Here is a 19,105-nt window from a genome sequence, read left to right as displayed (position 1 = left end):
CATCCCTGCCTCTCTGTATTTTTATTGACTTTAATTAGTTTAAATAAAAAAAACCTATACATTATACATTGTACTTTGCAGTGGTAAATGAGTTGTACTTGATATTACAGCAGTAAAATTTACTTTCAAAAAGTAGTGTTTTAAGTGGTGTATTGTTACGAGGATTTTATCGAGTATATCCCACCATTTCTTTTTTCAGAGCAGCACTTCTTTTAGCTCTGATCATAGTCAGATGAGGTTGGAATTGTGCATTAGGACTCAGCTCTGGCTCTTCACAGCGACAGACCAAGACAAAGGTAAATATAATTACATTTGCTGCATCAATCTCATTTTTCTTCCATGAGCAAAGCCCGGAGATACTTAAAATCCAACAACAGGGCCACTGGCTCCCTTCCACCCTGGAGGGAACAATTCATCTTTTTCTGACAGAGAATACTGGCCTCAGACTAGGAGGTGCTAACCCTCATCCCGACCGTTTCACACTTGGCTGCCAAGTGAAGTCAATGAATAGCGGAGGTCACAGGTTGACAAAGCCAGCAGAACCACATCTTTGGCAAAAAGCAGAGATGCAAGCCTGGGGTCAACAAAGTAGACACTCCAGTCCTTTGCTGCACCTCAAATTTCTCTACATCAAAACCACATATAGAAAAGGTGACAAAGGGTAACCTTGGTAAAGTGTTGCACCCACAAAAAATGACCTAGAAATAATACAATGTTTGCAACATGCCCAGCACTTTACAATGGAAGCACACCTGACAGAGCACCTCTGGGGACATGGTAATGGTAGACCAGAAAACACCCATGAGCCCATCAGTATTTCTATGAATGTAAGGACGAAATCAACAGCACCATGATCGGGGCAGATTCTGTAGTGCACTGACTGAATCTGAGATTTGGCACCTTGGAATACAATTTGCAAGAGTGTGGTAGAAATTCATGGACATAAAGGAATGTATGATTTGTGCATTTCATTAACCTGAGAGGCCTCAGAGTCCTTCACACCTGACATGCTTTTTGTCAGGAGGCTTTAGGTGTCTGGAGGATAAGATAAGATAAGATAAGATAAGATAAGATAAGATAAGATAAGATAAGATAAGATAAGATACAAACCTTGTAGATGTTCCAGACTCCCTGATAGTGTTGAATGAGAAACGATACTGACCTCGAATTAGCAACATTGGTGTGAATTCTCCAGGACTGTATATGCCTTATAAAGCTGCGTGAGATACAGAAAGTTTAAGCTTTTGGTATATGACTGTGTACATACACGCTGCACCAAGATCTTCTCTGATATCAGATTTGTGTTGTAATAAACATATGTTGAAGAAAGGACAACTGAGGCTCATGAGGTTTTTCCATGTCGACAAGCATGTTTCCCTTTCCGCTGGAAAATGCAAATACCAAACCCATCTGTCCATACATGGGACTGACACTAACTTCTAGAAAAATGTTAGCCACTGCAGTTCAACAAAATTCTGAGCCTTCAGCAGCGTAGAATGAGCCTCATCCACCTGGGGCACCTTGCCTCTGTGGAGCTTTTTAACCACGAGTGATCTCTGTGAAGGAAATGGGAAAGGATTCCTCCTAGTCCTCTATCACTACCTTGTACAATCTGCCACACAGAAAGTCCTTTTGTCAGTGTTTTCTTCCTCTGCTTCAACTTTAACCCCTTTCTTTCCACTCCTGCAATTGTTGGCAGGACTGCACAGCAAAAACAGTTAACTGTTGACACTCTGACATCTTAGAGGGTACTGGCAAAAATGACCAAAACCACATTCAGACTGATACTTACAGAAAAGGATGCTCAAAAAAAAAAAAAGGCTCTGGCACTGAGCTTTGTTCTTGTTGTTCAGACACTTGAGGTTCATTTAAAGTTGTTATTGTCTATGTTGAGATGAATTCTACATAATGACCACACCCAAATGTTTTGACATAGCATGTAGGCATCCTAGTTCAGAATGATAGCACACACACACACACACACACACACACACATACACACACACACACACACACACACACACACACACACACACACACACACACACACACACACACACATAAAAGTTTTTCTTTTCATAGTTTCATCATGAACTGTCCTTGTTCAATAAATCCCACCTGCAGACATATCAGGTATATGAGGGTCAGCAGTGCCGGCCTTAGACAAAAGAGGACATAGAGGAGAGTATGAATGGCTTGTTCACCTTTCAATTTTTCCATAGTTCTGAGGCCCTCTGAGACTTTCAACAACCATCAACCAGTTTAAAAATATATTTTTATCAAAGGGAGCATGCAGAAAAACTGAATTCTAACCATTAAAGCTGATAGGACTGCCAAACAAACCATCCATCTCATCTCCGCCTCCCTCCCATGGAAGACAAACTTGCTGTGTGTCTGGGAGAAAAACTACTTACCTTGTGTGACATGAGAAATATCCTCATAATACAACAATAATGCAATGCAATGCAATGATAATGGCCATAATATTATTTTCCATTTATCGCATCTGGTTGTGAAAATTGGAAGTCCATAAAATAAATAATGTTTACAGCGGAACTGCCTCACTTGTAATCGGCTTATATGCAATTTACATAAAACTCAGAGTCCCATGCAGTCACCCTGATTATGATATTTAAGAGGAGCAGCAAATAAACACAGACTTCATGGCCAATCCTGGCATCCTGGGAGGAAGCCCTGTGACAGCTATTGTCAACAATGGAATAAAAACACTCACCAGCATCAGTATATTTGGCCTTTTTTTAAAGTTTGATTGACTTTTTGTTAAAAAATATCAAAATAGCCAGTCATGTTGTCTACCTCTGTCATGGCGGAAGCTCCTGTCTGACCACTGTAACTTAATGACAGAAAAATGGCAAGCTCAGAGTGAAGAGTTATGCCCAAACCTGCTGACTTACATACCAATGCGACATTAGCCATGATTCTACACTGGCCATCTTGTGTACACAATCTTGGCAACACAACTGAGGACAGATGGGATTTTTCAGTACAAAGAGAAGCATGGAGGAACCTATCATAACATGTACAACTTTGACAGTATATAGCATCAAAAGAAATAGCTGAACTTTGTTTGCAGTGTTAGCATTATGTTTTGAGGCTTAAATGTCTATGCCTCATCTCCTCTGTGGGCTCATGCAAACTATCCTCAACCACTGATGTGTACAAACTGCTGCTCTCTCATTCCATGGGAACTGCCACTGTACATCTACACTATTGTTTGCTCGCTGGAGAAATGTAAAGCAAACACATTGTAAATCCTGCCAGAAACTCTAGAAAAACCAGGAAAACCATCACATTACTCTGTATGATGCTGATCTTTGGTGCTATTTAAATAAAGAATCAACTACACAGTGTCTTTATTTCCAAATGTAGGCGACACATATCTTGTCAAATCCTGTTCAGAAAAGGTCTGTGTGACCAAAAGTTAATTATAGTGCCTGTCAGACAACAGTCATTCATCAATAAGGACGTGTTCACTGCCCACAATGTTGCCAATTTGAAGAGACACCCACTACACAAACTGCAATGATGTAATTGTGAAGGCTGGCACTGGCAGGCCTTAGAGTGCATCAGCTGGCAAAAAAGACATGCAGTGGGCCTCAGACCATGTTCAAACACGCTGTAGACTTCAGCCAAAGAAATGATTGTGGTCACTTTGAAACAGATCAGTTAAAGCTTTGGTTAGCCAAAGTGAGTTGCCATTTTGCTTCACCTGATTCATTTAGCCTGGTTCTTTATTAATGTTATCACATTTCTTGTTGTACCCTAAACAATCACTAATATTTCGCCCTCATGCAACAACCTGTACAGTTGTATCAATATTATCCATGAATTTTTTTCTGTCAGTATTTTTCATGGATGCAGGAAAGTAGCATCCCAATTACTGATTCTGCTTTTACAGCATGGAGTGGTCAATTTCTCCAACCAGTGGAAATAGATGCTGTACTAACACCACGCTGTACATGTCTACATAGATGATTTAGAGATGTGAGCAGAGAGTCAGAGGTCTGGAACCAAACCACTGGAAAAAATATTGGCCGCAATGCAAAGATAATGTGGACAGATTAAGAAAGCGATTAGATATTGGCAATACATCTGACAAAATAGTTTAGAACCTTCAATTCCAACATGAACAGTGCAACTAAGATCCTAACTCCTGGTTGTCCTGTGTAAATACTGAAATGTTTTTGGGTGCACTAGTAGTCAATTTCAAGTTTTTGGCAAATTAGTGGTCAGATATTACCGATTTGTAATTCCTTTATAGAATAATAGCATCATCCTACTTCCCCAAAGAAAACAAGCTTTTACTAAATCAAATGAGGATCGAGAGCTACTACTTCACCTTTGACCACACTACTTCAGATCTCTTTGTTTGAAGAGACAGCAGAGCTATTTACTGCGATGTGATTCATTCATCCAAGCTCTTAGATACTGCACTGAAGACAGATTATACCTTTTTTAACTCACAAAGGCATCTTCAGTGAGGCCATGGAGGTTTAACCTTGAGCAAGAAAGCTAAACTAATCTCAGAGTAAAATGTGGTGAGTACAGTCACGCTGGATTCCATAGGGAAGCCTTGCTTTATAGTGCCTTTCACAACACATCTCTGTATGTGTGTGTGTGTGTGTGTGTGTGTGTGTGTGTGTGTGTGTGTGTGTGTGTGTGTGTGTGTGTGTGTGTGTGTGTGTGTGTGTGTGTGTGTGTGTGTGTGTGTGTGTGTGTGTGTGAGTGTGAGTGTTTGTGGGAGCTAGTTTTAACTTTGTTCATGAAAACTATGACTAAAAATGTCTTTTTCCTCCATGACTAATGATGATGAGCATCCGGGACCTTCTAGCTGTGAGGTGACAGAGTTACCACTGTACCACCGTGCCACCAAGACGAAAGCAAGGTGATGTTCAGGCCCACTTATGTTACAGTGAGACTGAGAAAAAAATGAATGCAAGAATATCACAAACCTAAAAATAGACATGAAGGTTCACTGCAAAGAAAGTGAGGAAGATTAACGAAACGTGAGATTGTTTTTTGAATAAAATAACACAAAAATATTGGTTTTGGCTAGATTGGATTGACTGAAATGTTCTTTATAATCTGGTGACTAAAAAAAAACTAAAATGTCAGCAGTTTTGATTTATTAATGTAAAATACTTATGGTTTTCTTTGTCTAAGACACTGTAAAGCTAAATTGTTAAGACTTTCAGTCAACTAAACCTGGACAAGAAATGAAATAATAAAAACTAACAAGGGAATTTGACACAGGAGAAGAAGACAATGAGTAAATAATAAAAAAAATAGCTGACAAATTTAACACTAATGGGGGTCAAATAGAGTGAAGCAACCACTGCAGGCTGGTTTGCACTCAGAGTCAGGGTGGGAGGTACAATTAAGCTTTCCTGAGGGAGCACAATGTGAGAATGAGATGTATACATGTAATAGAAATACTATATGAATCCATCCAACATGAAAATGGTGCTGTATAGCGTGTGCACATCATTGAGGACATCAAGCACAACCTTTCACTTACATTTGTCCACTTCTAGTTTAGCTGAAATGTTTACTGTTAAGCATTATTGTTGCTGTGTTCTTTTCAGCCTTTCGTCAGACGTTGCTGCTCAGACCTCATTTCTGCTGTTGCACTGCACTTTCCACAGATCACTTGTCAATCAAACAGCATGCCTGCTTTGGTGATTACTTTTTCGCTTGGGCTGATTTGGAATTCTCTGTTAATCAAGTTTCTGTAGGTGGCACTTGTCAACAGTGCTCAGTCTAAACACCTCGTCTTTGTTCTAAATTCAAAACTGGAAACAAGGTGCATAACTGTGCGTTCAGTGAGGGGTTTTCCAGACCTGCCAGACATATTTAAAACGAGAAATAGGAAAGCATTGATGACCTGACAACATTTCCACTGCTCTTCTACCGCAATCACTGACAGAAAGCAGACACTCAGCTGAGTGACAATGTCACAGCTGATTATTAAGTAGCAAAATGCAAGACTTTTGTCCTCTCATGGCAAAAAGACAATAATATACGGTATTGGTGGGAGTAACCTATTTTGACATTTAATTTAACTTGTTGGGCTACAATAGTACTACTGAGACAAAGGTAATGCTTGTTTTAAAGCTGATCATTAGCAAACAGCAACAACAGCCACAAATGACAGGCAGTAAGTTAGCCCCACTGTGCTTATTTTCACACTTATACTGTATCTCATTCATGATCACTTGCCACATTTGTTGAACCATTGTTTTCAGCAGCTCTTTTATCTGTCAACTTGTTGCCGTGTATTTTTCTCTGGGTATACACTCATAGTATCCAGAGGATGATTTTCAGTCTTTTTGGGGACCTTCTGGCCTCCCCTTAACTCCATCATCAGGCAAAAATAGCAGTGCACACACTTCAATTTAATGTAAAAATGACTTCACATGCGCACACTCAGAAGGGGATAAACACTTAAATATAATAAGCCCATGAGCTTTAGCAGTATCTAGAGAACGCATAAGAATACATTTGTAGTTTTCTGTCCTCTAATGGCAATGCTCTTAAATGCTAGAATTGTTTGTATGTTGACTGCTACATACTTTCGTATTATGAGTAGGCCTTGTTTTTCATCAAATTAAAATGTGGTATTAAAAAAACATCTAAGAAATGTATCCATGTTTTGTTTGAAGTCAGTTTTTCTCTTTCCTCCAGCATGCTCAGGCCAGCGGTGGCTGTGGAGTGTCACTGACATCAACCTGGGTAACTTCAAATATTGTTATTTCCACTCCATATCCTTCAAAGTAGCATAAAGAGTCCAGAGGGACTTGAGGAAGAGGGATTGAACACTAAGCCAGTTTCCCTGCAATCTGTTAGCGTTAGCCCCCCAGCCCGAGTGCAGCGATCAGTCAGAGCTTTAACACTGTGATTAGGTTATTCTTTTTCATTATCTTCTTCGTCAAAAGGCCAACAATTTGTATGTGTCTACGTGTGGGTGAGTCTATTCATCCACCCATTCATTTACAAGCCATCTTCTGTTTTTGTCTTTGTTTCCTTCCCCTCCCTCTTCCTTTGTTGCTTTCATGATCACAATACCCAGCACTCTATATTATTCTCAATTAAGCCAGAGAAAAACTGTGTTACATTGATTTTTTTTGGACTCAGAAGGATGTAGTCGCTCACTCGGAGATCAATTTCAGTTCTGAAGATGGATGGACTTTTAAGTCTTAACAATTACATCAGATCAAATCAATAATAACTCCAGTTATTTCACAGTTTTTCTGTGTGAAATGGCTGCAGCTTTTGTTCACTGAATTGCTAGAACATCTGTGTTTTATTGGTAATTATATCCCATCTTGTGCAGCAATCAACAATCAGTTCATTGTGGTCCACTGAACACAGATGAGGTGATAAAACATCACCGCAACTAGAGAAACTTGCAGCGCGGAGAGTAATCTGCCTCCGGATAATGGATTATAGATTCAATTTATTTTCAATGTAAAGTGAGTAGACAAGGCGGGGCACGAGAAGAAAATGACATCCGCTCTTAATTGACCATTGGTGGAGATGTGCAGTGGTGCATGTAGAGCAGCATCAAGGGGTATTCAAGACTACATCAGCTTAGACTTGCTGCAGAGAGTTCAGTCTCTTTCTTTCAAACTACCTCTGCCTGTTCACCCTCCCTGTTCTGAATTTTTATGTGATCACAATAGCGCCATTAACTTCTCGCTACAGTCACTTCATATTGGGTAAATAGAAGCTACTGACTGGTAAAATTGTTCACACCAGCCCGTAGCGGCAAATAAAGCGGATTTAGAGGTCTCAGGGCAGATTGAACACCCAAACAACCAACACCTGAACTGAACCAGATCTACACATCTAGTCCACTTAAAATCCAGATTGGCCCTGACTTAAAATCAATGTGGCCCTCAGTCTGCATCATTTTGTCTGGACATGACTTCAGAGGGAGTGTGCATCTCAAAACACAACACTGACTGCCTTTTTAGAAATATTTGTTTGCTGTCTAAGTGCATCACTGCCACTGGGCAAAAAAAAAGTGTTGAATGTTGAAATATGAACAGAGAGACAACACATAAATTGACTGGGAATATTGTTCAGAGCCTTAGAACTTTGATGTAAATTCTGGTGGAAATAACAAATGTGTCAGGCTGAATTCTGGAAAAAAAAGACACTAATTATTTCATAAAATTTGTTCTCTTGTAATGAAATTTGCAGTTCTGTAAACAGGTTTAGTGTGTTAATGTTTATTTCCTTATGGAAGTGGGGACAAGACACTTGGAAGGGACTGAAGTACTGTAATCAAAAAATGTAATCATTGAAAGAAGCTGAAGTGGCACCACTGTCATCACTGAAAATAAGTGAATTATTTTCAGTAATATTCATAATATGTTTCAGCTGAAGTGTGTGTGTGAAATGTCATTTTATTATGTAAGAACTGACAGCAATGGAAATGGCAATTGAAAATATAGCGATCCAAGTCATAGGACTGTCTGCTTCAGTTACAGCTTGCATGATAAAAGCTCATGAAATTTCAGTGGAGGCAGTGTACTGCTCTACTGTAAGCAGTTGAAGTGAACTGTGGTTGATCTGTAACAGCTGAATTTTCATTTGAAGAGGAAAAAATCTACTGAGGTTTCAGTTGATGTGCAGACTCTGAAAGCGGGTAAAAATATCTCTAATTGAAAGCACTAAAATAAAAGTATGAAAAGCAAAAGATGCAAGCAGCTCATAAGTAAGAGGTGTGTGCAGTTTCACAAGTGTCATAAAACAAAGACATACAATCAGTTGAAGTGTCAGCTGAAGTACAACAATGGAAACAGTAAAGTGTTAGTTGAAAAATAAACACAGAACACCACTGAAATGTCAGTTTAAGAGTAAGCGCTGAAAGCTACTGACTTTACAGTTGGTGTAAATGTAACTGCTGAAAGCAGTCAAAATGGAGGTTGAAGAGGATGCACTGGAGAATGTGTGAATTGTAAACAAGTGAAGTGTCAGTTGGCGTAAAACCACAGACAGCAGATGAAATGTCTGTTGGACATACAGTACGTCCTTCTCACACACTAGCTTCAGATGCACTGTGCACAGTAATACTGTTTGGACCTAGTTTTATACTTTTATTGACTGCAGCCTTGCACAGAAAGATTTTTATCATGTATGACAGACGTTGTATTTGATGACAAATCTTACTGCATTTGCTCTCACCAGTTGATCTATACATGTATTGTATGTAGCAGCTATAAAGTCTATAACTTTTACATTGTTCTGCACAGAAAAGAAGAACCAGGTTTGTTGTCAACATGGACTCTATAGAATCGAGACTTGCTTCTCTCTAGGTCCACCTTGCTGTCTGTCTGTCTGTCTGTCTGTCTGTCTGTCTGTCTGTCTGTCTGTCTGTCTGCCTTCTCCTTTGTTGTTTTTCTTCCATTCAGCTGCTCTGCCTCTGTAAAGACAGCGGCTGTCTGGATTGGCGGAGAACTAAATTGCTCAGTGTGAGCTCGGTCACGGCTGAGCTCTCCTTGAGATAATGAAATGACAATTAATGGGAAAGCTGTTGCCAGTCGCTCATTTGTTCGCTCACTAGTAGTGCAGCGGCATGGAGGGACAGGCAGAAACCACTGCATTCATGACAGACTCCAGAAACTGCTCAGCAATCGTTTTCATATTGAATAGCTGCTGATATGATGTTGAAAATCCATGGAAATATAGAAAAATGCATAGTCTATGGCTCCCTGGCTAAAATATGATTCAAAGAAAATGGATTTTTGGTATCAGATGAAAATGGTTACCAGAAGTCGATAAATATGAATTTCTACCTTTTACTGGCACTTTAGTTAATAGACACATATAGCGGATAAATGTATATAAATTACTAAAATATGTTTTCCATGGCCATCAAAAGTTGTTGCAGGTAGAGAGTTCAGATGGAGCTCTGAAGCTGTGTAACCCATGTAAAAACGTATATCCTTTATTAACCCAGTGACACTTAAGTCAATACATTATTTACCATAGCCAGGGGCCTACACAGCAGAGTCACTCTGTGCTCTGGCCTACTGAGATAGTCCCTGACAGAATGGCAGAAGACACATATATTTCCTTGAAAAGAAAGAGCGAAAGCAGACCCTTGGGCATCTCATAAAACGTCTTTCCAATATGTGCTGTGAAGTGGAAATTCTAGCCACCCCAAAAACCACAGAGAGAGAGAGAGAGAGAGAGCAAGAGAGAGAGAGAGAGAGAGAGAGAGAGAGAGAGAGAGAGAGAGAGAGAGAGAGAGAGAGAGAGAGAGAGAGAGAAACATTTTCTATTTAATTTCTGGCTGCAGTTGTTGCCCATTATGCATTTTCCTCTATACACTTGTAGGATAAAATTGCAAATTTATAACCATTATCTCAGTAGAAGTAAGACGTGCTCATGGAATTGGAATTATATACATGCAGTATGTGGTTTTGTGTTTTTATAAGACTCCAGGCAAGACTGTATGTTTTCTGTCTCTAACTACAATTAATTTAACTGAAGGCAAAAGCTAGTAAAGTATGACATGAAATTACATCATCTTTGTTACTATGCTAGTGGGGGATGTGATAAAGCTGTGTAATCTAGTTAGCAAAGTCCCTGTTTGCATGGCTGATCAAGCTAAGCTTCTTGTGACTGCATTACAATGCAAAGGCTCAATCAACTACACAAAATTGAAACTGAACAAAGTGAATGCAAAGCATGAAGCACACTGTAGTGCAGGGCGGTTCACCGTACCTGGTATTGGTTGGCCTTTGCAAGCTCCTGATTGGCTGATTCCACGTTGGATGATGCAGTCTGGATGTAATCTTCGATGCTGTCTGAGGAAACAAAGAGCAGATTGTTTGATAATGGTCACTTTCATTCCAGAAATTACAACCATGCGGTCAGGTGTCCTACCAAAGTACAGCCATTTATTTCAGTTCATATTTAAAGTCATCACACATTACAAAAAAAACCAAACAGGCTTATTTAAAGATTTATTCAGAAAATAAACACAAAAATCCATCTTAATGTAACTAGTACAAAACATTTCCACCAATGTTTACAAGCACACATACTATATTTTTGACACAAGGCTGAAAGCCTTCAGTAAGGCCGGGGCCACATAGCACGCCTGCGCAGAGCGTGAGCGTGGCGTTACAGCATGGTTTTCATTTCGGCCTCCATACAAATAGGTTACAGTGTCCACACTGCCGACATGAGCAGCCTGAGAGTCGCGCTAGTCCTGCGTGGCTGCTGCGGCACATCAACTAGATTCCAAGGCTTGCCGCAGTCAAATCAGTGTCATGTGAGTATTTCACAGCGATTACAATGTCTGTATCTGCATATGTGACACACATGACGAGAAAATACACAATATGAGGGACAGAAGTTCTCCATCATCTCTACTCCATTCCCTCTCGCCTACTCTCTCCTCCTGTAGCTCAGTCCCTGTTCCAGCGCATGTAAAGTAAAATTACGTCATCATTTTTGTTGTGGATAATTATCAAACGCAAACTCCACGTGAATAGATGGAGCCGGCAGTTGCTGCGCCGCTGCAGACACACAGATGAGACGCAGGATATGTGAACAGGAACACGCGCGAGAGACGCAGCAGTTAGCAACTGCTGAGTTCCTAACATCACCGCTATACAGCCGAGACAGAAAGAAGGGGATATAAGCTGGGCTACTAGAAATAACAACCATCAACAGTTTACAACAGCTCACACATTGTTTGTGGTGTAATGCTTGCTAGAATTGTTACCTGAAAATCTGGCTCCCTGACTGTGCTGCCAGAATTGGCAGGCCTGATTCGCTGCCAACAACAATGTCAGGTTCATCTCCAGGAGGACGAACAAAATACAGTATGTGTCCAGTTTTTGTAATTTGGTTTTTCCTTGCTCTCTTTTTTTCCTTTTCTTTGCGCTTTGTCGCTCCTCTTTTATACTTATATGAACTGCCACTCATGTTTAGCTTAGTCCGTAAAAATGCTCCACCTAGCTTGCACTCTTTTGACAAATGACTGACGATGACATGGTGGACGGTTGATGACGATTTTACCCAAAATACACTTGGAGACAATATTGGCGATCCACTTGTAAATTTGTACGTAATGAGGTTAAATGTGAGAGTGAAAATAAAGCCAGTCATGCAGCACGTCATTTTATTCATATTGTACACCTAACTACATCACTACAGTCAGTCTTGTAAAGTTTTTACCAACCATGACTCATCCTGACTGGGTCAATATATATAAACCCACACATACCACAGCTTCAGACCATTACAGGGAGAGGACCAGTACCTCTCATGAAATAGAGATTTCTCCTCTCTGCCCAGCTGGGGGCGTGTCGCTTTCCCAACCCCCCAGAATCTCTGACCCCGCACCTAGCTCCAATCTCTCATTACTCATGTAGCACATAGCCAGCCAATTATCACTCATTCCCTGCTGAATTGTAAAGGTTGTTGGGTTACTCATAGCCTTTATATCCAGGTATCTGCACTGTATCTGTATCTAATCCTTGCTACCTGTCATCTGTGACCTCTGAATTTGTTTGACTGTTTGGACTGCCATCCCATTTAAACCTGTTCCGTAACCTTACATTTCCCTTTCCATACTGGCTTGCAGAGTGCCTGCGTTTGAGTCTTCTTCCCTTTGTTGCTGGAATTCACTGGTCATGACAGAAATCCTGACTTTTACTTCGTAATGTTATGCTTCAATCCATTGTGCTCAGAATTCGAAAATAAATAGCCCCAGTACCAAAAAGTGCAAAGGAAAGCTGTATGGAAAGTTAGAATTTTTATTGGGAGACTTGGGCAACATCAATCTAGTTTGCTGACATAAACAACCGATGTCACAGCAATATGGCAGCGCACAGAGTGAATATTAAGCACAATTACCGTTTCAGCAATTTTCTCTTTATGTAGTGTTAGTGTGGGGAAATGTGCTATAAGAACTTTGTAGCTGCAATTCTGGTCAGTTGATTTGTGCTTGATAGAAGTGTGTGCGGGCATGTGGTACTGGCCTACTCCTCCTGTCTCCTTTAAAGTGTGTTAATATGCTTGTGAAGTTCACAGACTTGTCATACAAACATCAGTTTGCTGTGCACGTCCATCTCGGAACTATTGACTTCCCGTTTGTAATGGATTGTAGCAATAGTGAAACACCAAAAACACTGCTTCTTACGCCTCCCATAATGCAACTTGATTTGTCTTGTAACCAGCAGGTTAGTTCTGCCTTACCACTGGGGGCCGCAGTGCTTTAACAGCAACGTCCCAGCTTCTTCCGGTCACGCACCTGCAGCGGGGCTCCCAATCATGTTCGTGTTTGCTACTGCGAGTCAATGTGAGCGCTGATCGGAAGTTGTACAGCCAAGGTAATTTTGCCGCAATTTTTTGTTGCGCAGTAGTGTTTCAGTGAGCGGCGTACATATAGTGGGATTGCCTAACTCATGTTTTGTCTTTGCAGCAGTGACTGCCACTGCTGCTTTGTCGTTTGTGAAACTCACTTGAATTTTTTAATTTTCTTTTATTGAATTTGAGTGCTAGGTTCTTTCAGTGATTTTAGTGTATCTATACATATGTTGTTTTTTTTTTTATCATACGTAATTTCTGTGTATATTCTGAATTTGTTTTACCTTTCACTAAAGTTTGCAACTTTTAAATTTAAGTTTGTAACTTGTTTTAATATTGTGGGGCTGGGTTTTTTAGTGTAACTATGGTTTAAGATTTGTTGATTCATACAGAGAAGTGCTTTACTGTGTAAAAGGTGGCGGTGTGATTTTACTTATTCATTCCTTTGTGTGCTCTTTTATAACCTCGTGTGCAGTGTTTTATTTTAGTGTCCACCTAAAAGCGTGACACCTTTGTATGCTTCCTTTTTTTTAGTCGAGCCCCCCACCTTCCTATTTTATATTTTGTTTTAGGTGCTTCTTGGCATGCTTTTAATTATTCTAAAATCACTGAGGCCTAGGCACCGAATAATCTTCCTTCAGTTTTTTTTTTTTTTATGTTCCGTTAGCTCATATAATTGTAATGTTGTGCAGTGCTGAAGCAGATTAAAAGTAAAAGAACTCTTTACTCAAAACCACGTCTCTGTTTAATCCTTGTGAAGCTTACCTGTGTGGTCAAACTAACATGATGTATTCCCTGGGTGAAATTCCCCGGGTAGCGTTGTCGGGTTGTTAACTCATATAACTCGAGTTTAGCCAAGGCCTGATTGGGTTACAGTCTTTCATCAGAAGCCTTAAGCTCTTGTTGTAACACAGACTTATAGTTATTAATTTGTTAGCACCAAACCCAAACCAATCACTGCTCTTACCATTGCCCAAAACGTCTGTGCAGCATCTGTGGCTACAGCACGGGTTGCTGATATGGCTGGTGCACACAGGTGGTGTAAGTCTTTGTCCACACACAATGAAACAAACATGGTCACTGCATCCAGCTATTGTTTGCTGAGAAATTGCTCCGGTACTCAACTCTGTTCTGTTCGGTGATGGAAGGCATACTGCTGAAGAAACACATCCTGAGTCCAGCTCTGAACTTAACGCGTTTGATTTTGATCTTCTCATCTCTTTGGGAAAAAAAAAAAAAAAAAAAACCTTGTCCACATGAATCTCGACATCACCAAGCAACAATTTGCTTTAAAATATTAGAGTAACAAGGATTGGGAGTTCCTACATCAAGTGACTGCAGTTAGGCGGTCAGGATCTGGTTGAAAGTGAATTGGTGTGAACATCCCTGCATTATAGAAATGAAAACACTAAAGGGCAGATAAATTCAGCACTTATTTTATTTATGTGTTACTTGAAGGATATGTACACATCAATTACACATTATGCCTCACTTGTGATTTGGAAACAGGTTACTGGCAAGTGAGACAACTGGTAGGAGAGGGTAATTATGAACATGGAGTCATTGGCGGAGCATGTTTCTGCTCCTCTTGGCCGCACTTACGCTTGGCGGATTTGTCGCTTTTCCCTCTGTGTGATACACTAAAATCCATGTGGCACATTTCCCAAAACATGACTTTTGATTGACGTTGCTCTTTATTATGTTTTAATTAAGTTCATTATGCCTCCTTGCATTTGTTGAGATACTTGAACAAACTTCCAGCCTCTTTTTCCTCATGAGGGTTGACAGGTCTGCTTCAGTCTTGTCCCCAAAATTGAGCTTGGAAGATGTAGCCTGGCCTGATTCAGCTGGAATTTTGTTAATATAGTATAAATTTAAAGCAAATATACATGTAATGCATATCTAAATGATATTACTATGGCTTTATGACCAAGCATTGATTTGAAATGGTTTGTCACATCTTTTCTTGGTGCAACCCCATGACAGTACAGAGTAAAATAGGATGGCTGCAAAAAATTGTTGATTCTATTATCTGACAGAGAACTCTTATCATCAGTTAAAATACCCCCCAAAAATACCAATTTGTGTTTTGACCCATGAGACAATAAATCGAAGGCCATTTTCTGCTGTTTTTGTAGTATCATATTTTAATACTGTTAGTCCTCTTGTAACGCATTAAAAGAGGGTCCAGACTGTCACCATTCTAAAAGCTCTTGCTTTCCAAATTCTAGAAGTAACACTTGATATCTGCACTCAGGATTTAACCTCACATCTGAATATACTTTAACTTGCTTCATATTAATAATTGTAATAACATTCAGTCAAGGAGTAATTTGAAGAAAAATTTTGACAAAAATAGATGACATCGACATTTTTCTTGAAAGCATACTTTGACAAAAAAAGACATGTAAGACACATGAGAAACAAAACACTAAACATGCTCCACTCTAATCTTGGTGTATTCCAACTTTTGATGAACCATCCTGACCTTAATGGAAGGATTGACTTTTGTTGCTGTGTTCATATTGTTACTCGGCACACACAGCCTTGACAGCATGCTGCATCACAGGCCTCAGTGTTACCAAGGACTGTTGGGCTAATAGTTAACACTGTTAAAACATTAGGGCCTACTTTAAAGACTGCCAATACACAGAAGTTAATGGGATGAGACAGAGCAAGTTTAATGAACTGGATGGTCGAAAATATTTGGTATTACCACATAATTACCCACATATATTTACAACTGGCCGATAACAGTGAGAGTGCTATTGATTGTTTTGGTGTTGTTAGAATGAAAAGGCTACAGCCAGTTCAAGATGTAGGTAAAGACTTCTCACTGTTTCATGTTCTGACTGCCTCTGATAATTACTGCACCACCTGAGCTTGTAGAGAATTAACATTTGAACTTAACAAGAGCAGGAGGTTGGGTGAATGAATTGCGCTGATTGGCAAAGTGCACTTACTCCTTTGCTGAGTTGGTGCAAGCAGAGGAACAGACATTTAGACTCACCAGATAAAGATCAGAATAAGGCCGACACCTGGACCGACTCATTCTGTCTTCCATTCTTTCTTTTTCCGCCTCTCTGGTTGGGACCTGTTCTTTCTTTATGAGGGACTGATATTGGACTTTAAAGTCAGGTCTTTTATGCACATTACATTACAATATTGGCCTGTCAGCCTGTAAGTCCACTACTTTGGCACTAAGTTAAACATCTAAAGAGTGACGACTGGATAGCTACAAAATTTTGCACAGAACATTTTTTTACATGTTCCCAAAGGATGTGTCTTGCTAATGTCAGTGATTCCCCAGAACTGTTGTGTACTGCCACCAGTAGGTTGACCTATTTGGCTCAGAGTGAAATATATCAACGATCTCATGGATTAACCTGAAAATAATTTCTGCACTACTACCTGGTCAAATTTTCATTTGTACAATAATTTAGTTTATGACCAAATAACTGCAAAGCTAATGAGTTTCTCATGAACTTAGCTATGTTAACATGCTAACATGGTAACCTAACATGGTGAACCATGGCAGAAATTATACCTGGTTAACTTACAATGTCAGCATGTTACTATGCCGACATGGGATTATGCTTTTTGGATGTATATAAGGCCCATAGAGGACAAACCCTTGTAAGACTATGATATTTGCAATGCCACCTTCTGGTAAAACTCATTCAAGCATTGCAAACACCAAAATATCAAATAAACACTGATTTGTAGTACAATATACTATCCAATAGAAACAAGCACCTAGCCTGTCCAATGCCAGAATTTTTTAATCACCTTGAAAAAGAAAAAGAACGTACTCTTTTGATGTGTACAAATAAATCCGTTTTTAACACCTCTTTTGTGTTGCGTGCCAGAGTTTGCATGTGCCAGCAGAACCAACCTTGTGATTGTGTATCTCGACTCACAGGTTTTAATATCGTGTGTCCTTCGCCAGCATGAATAGGCCATAAAAGCACTAATCCTTCCTTCTTTAGCCTATTCATTTCTTTGTATTACCCGTTGCTTTTGCTACAAACGCCTCCACAGCACAATCACATATTATTCATATCCACCACTACACCAAGAAAGCCTTGTTCAAAAAAGGCCAAAGGCAATTTCAGTGCATCTCTTTTTAATGGGGAGAGGTCCATTATTGCATGACTCTGTAATGATCAGATTGGACTTCTGCTGTGGTGTAATGTGATGAATGCCTTCCACAGAGTCCTCTTCTATCTTTCTGTTCACCCATTTGGGTGGGAGCACACTATGTTCTCTGACTTCTATGTCCAAAATACCATATCAGCAGTCTTTCACATGCAAATGACAAAATAGCTGGAAAGAACTCAGTGCAGTTCATGCATATGTGATTATGCTGAACAAGCACGAGGTGTAGCAGAATTCACAGAAGAAAGAACCAAAATGTGATGGAAGCAAGTTTTCAGTTTATTCTATATCTGACTGAGGAGTGACATGAGAAATGTGTTGCAGTGGAAAACATAGATAAGATATAGATAGCATTTAGAAAGAATCACTGTTAATACATCAAACAAAAAACAAAATACACAACAGAACGGAATTGCTGCAGGTTGCACAGAACACAAAAGAAATGCTGCAAAATAATTTAATTCACTTCATGGAAATGAGCTAATAATGTATGTTGAGTTTCAATATTCTGATAGCATGATTCAGATATTATGTACGATTATTGAATTTATATGCTAGCAATCAGCAACACGAGGTCAGCATCACTTAATGTCTGCGATAATATCTAAATACTGCAATCAAAATGTTAAACAAACTTCATTGCTAATTGTCCACCACTGACAGATAGGCGACTTCACTAACCTCATGGGCCATGGCAACAACTAGTCTGGGTGTGATCAACACTTGTTCCCTGGAAACTGTTGCTGTATCTCCTTCCCATTGTCTTCTGTACAACCTGCAGCCTTGATTGTGTTTTCTGTATTTTGTTGTCCTTCTTGTTTTTGCAAGATGTTTTTTTACATTTGGTAATTTTCTTATTCTCGTAGTGCTACACTTGCGATGTCAAATTGAAGAAGCTAGTTTTCTGTGTCTTTTTCCTTTTTTCCGAACTTGCCTTGCATTGAGCTCTCAGCTGCACTGCAGCTTGTACTGTTTTATTTATTTCAGAAGAAAATAATTTGGGTTGTTCAAACGTGATGGTTTTCCTGCTTCTGCAATACCTGTTAGGACCCACAGGACCTTGACTGCTTTAGTCTGTTTTTGACAATAAGGACAATTAAAAGACACTGAACCTTACCCAGTCTCTGTCCTCTCTGCTTCAAGTGTGGAATTTGTGTCCTGTATTCAGTCAAACTTAACAATTCCATTTTATTACAACCAGGATGCAATTCATCAATACATAAAAGCTACTCAGAAATAAAAGAAAATAACATAAAATATTAGCACAAAACATCCTTTTGAGAGGTCGCTGAATGCAACATACACAGTGGTTATTATCACGTCATGTAATTCCTAAAGAGAAAAGGGCAAATTTTTCTTTTCTTAAGTAAGTTTTTTAGTTAAAGTCAGTCTGTGGGGCCACATTTTCAGTAATGAAAAAGCCAATCTTGAGAGTCAGCTTGAACCATGCTAAACTGGATGAGCTACAAAGACAAATGTGCTGGGATAAAGTTAAAATCAAACTGCATTTTCCTACTTTTCCTATACAAAAGCATGCTATGACATCTAGAGATGCTGGTGAGAAATGTAAACAAATAAACTGAATATATTT

General features: G+C 39.5%; 1 protein-coding gene across 3 annotated transcripts in view; it reads right to left on the bottom strand.

Moving 5' to 3' along the window:
* Window positions 1-19,105, bottom strand: part of tsnare1 (T-SNARE Domain Containing 1) — a 188,596-nt gene that overhangs the window by 38,756 nt on the left and 130,735 nt on the right. For all 3 annotated transcript variants that reach the window (XR_011602346.1, XM_070966480.1, XM_070966479.1), the window contains exon 10: window positions 10,759-10,841. Coding sequence is in view for 2 of the 3 variants with exons in the window: in XM_070966480.1 (XP_070822581.1) it covers window positions 10,759-10,841 (83 nt within the window). In the remaining variant the exon portion in view is untranslated. The remainder of the gene's footprint in view (window positions 1-10,758; window positions 10,842-19,105) is intronic.

This window comes from Chaetodon trifascialis, chromosome 7 (genome assembly GCF_039877785.1).
Source record: "Chaetodon trifascialis isolate fChaTrf1 chromosome 7, fChaTrf1.hap1, whole genome shotgun sequence".
In the NCBI taxonomy this organism is placed as follows: Eukaryota; Metazoa; Chordata; class Actinopteri; order Chaetodontiformes; family Chaetodontidae; genus Chaetodon; species Chaetodon trifascialis.
The sequence above is the reverse complement of the archived record's forward strand: the minus strand, read 5'-3'. Positions and strand labels throughout refer to the sequence as shown.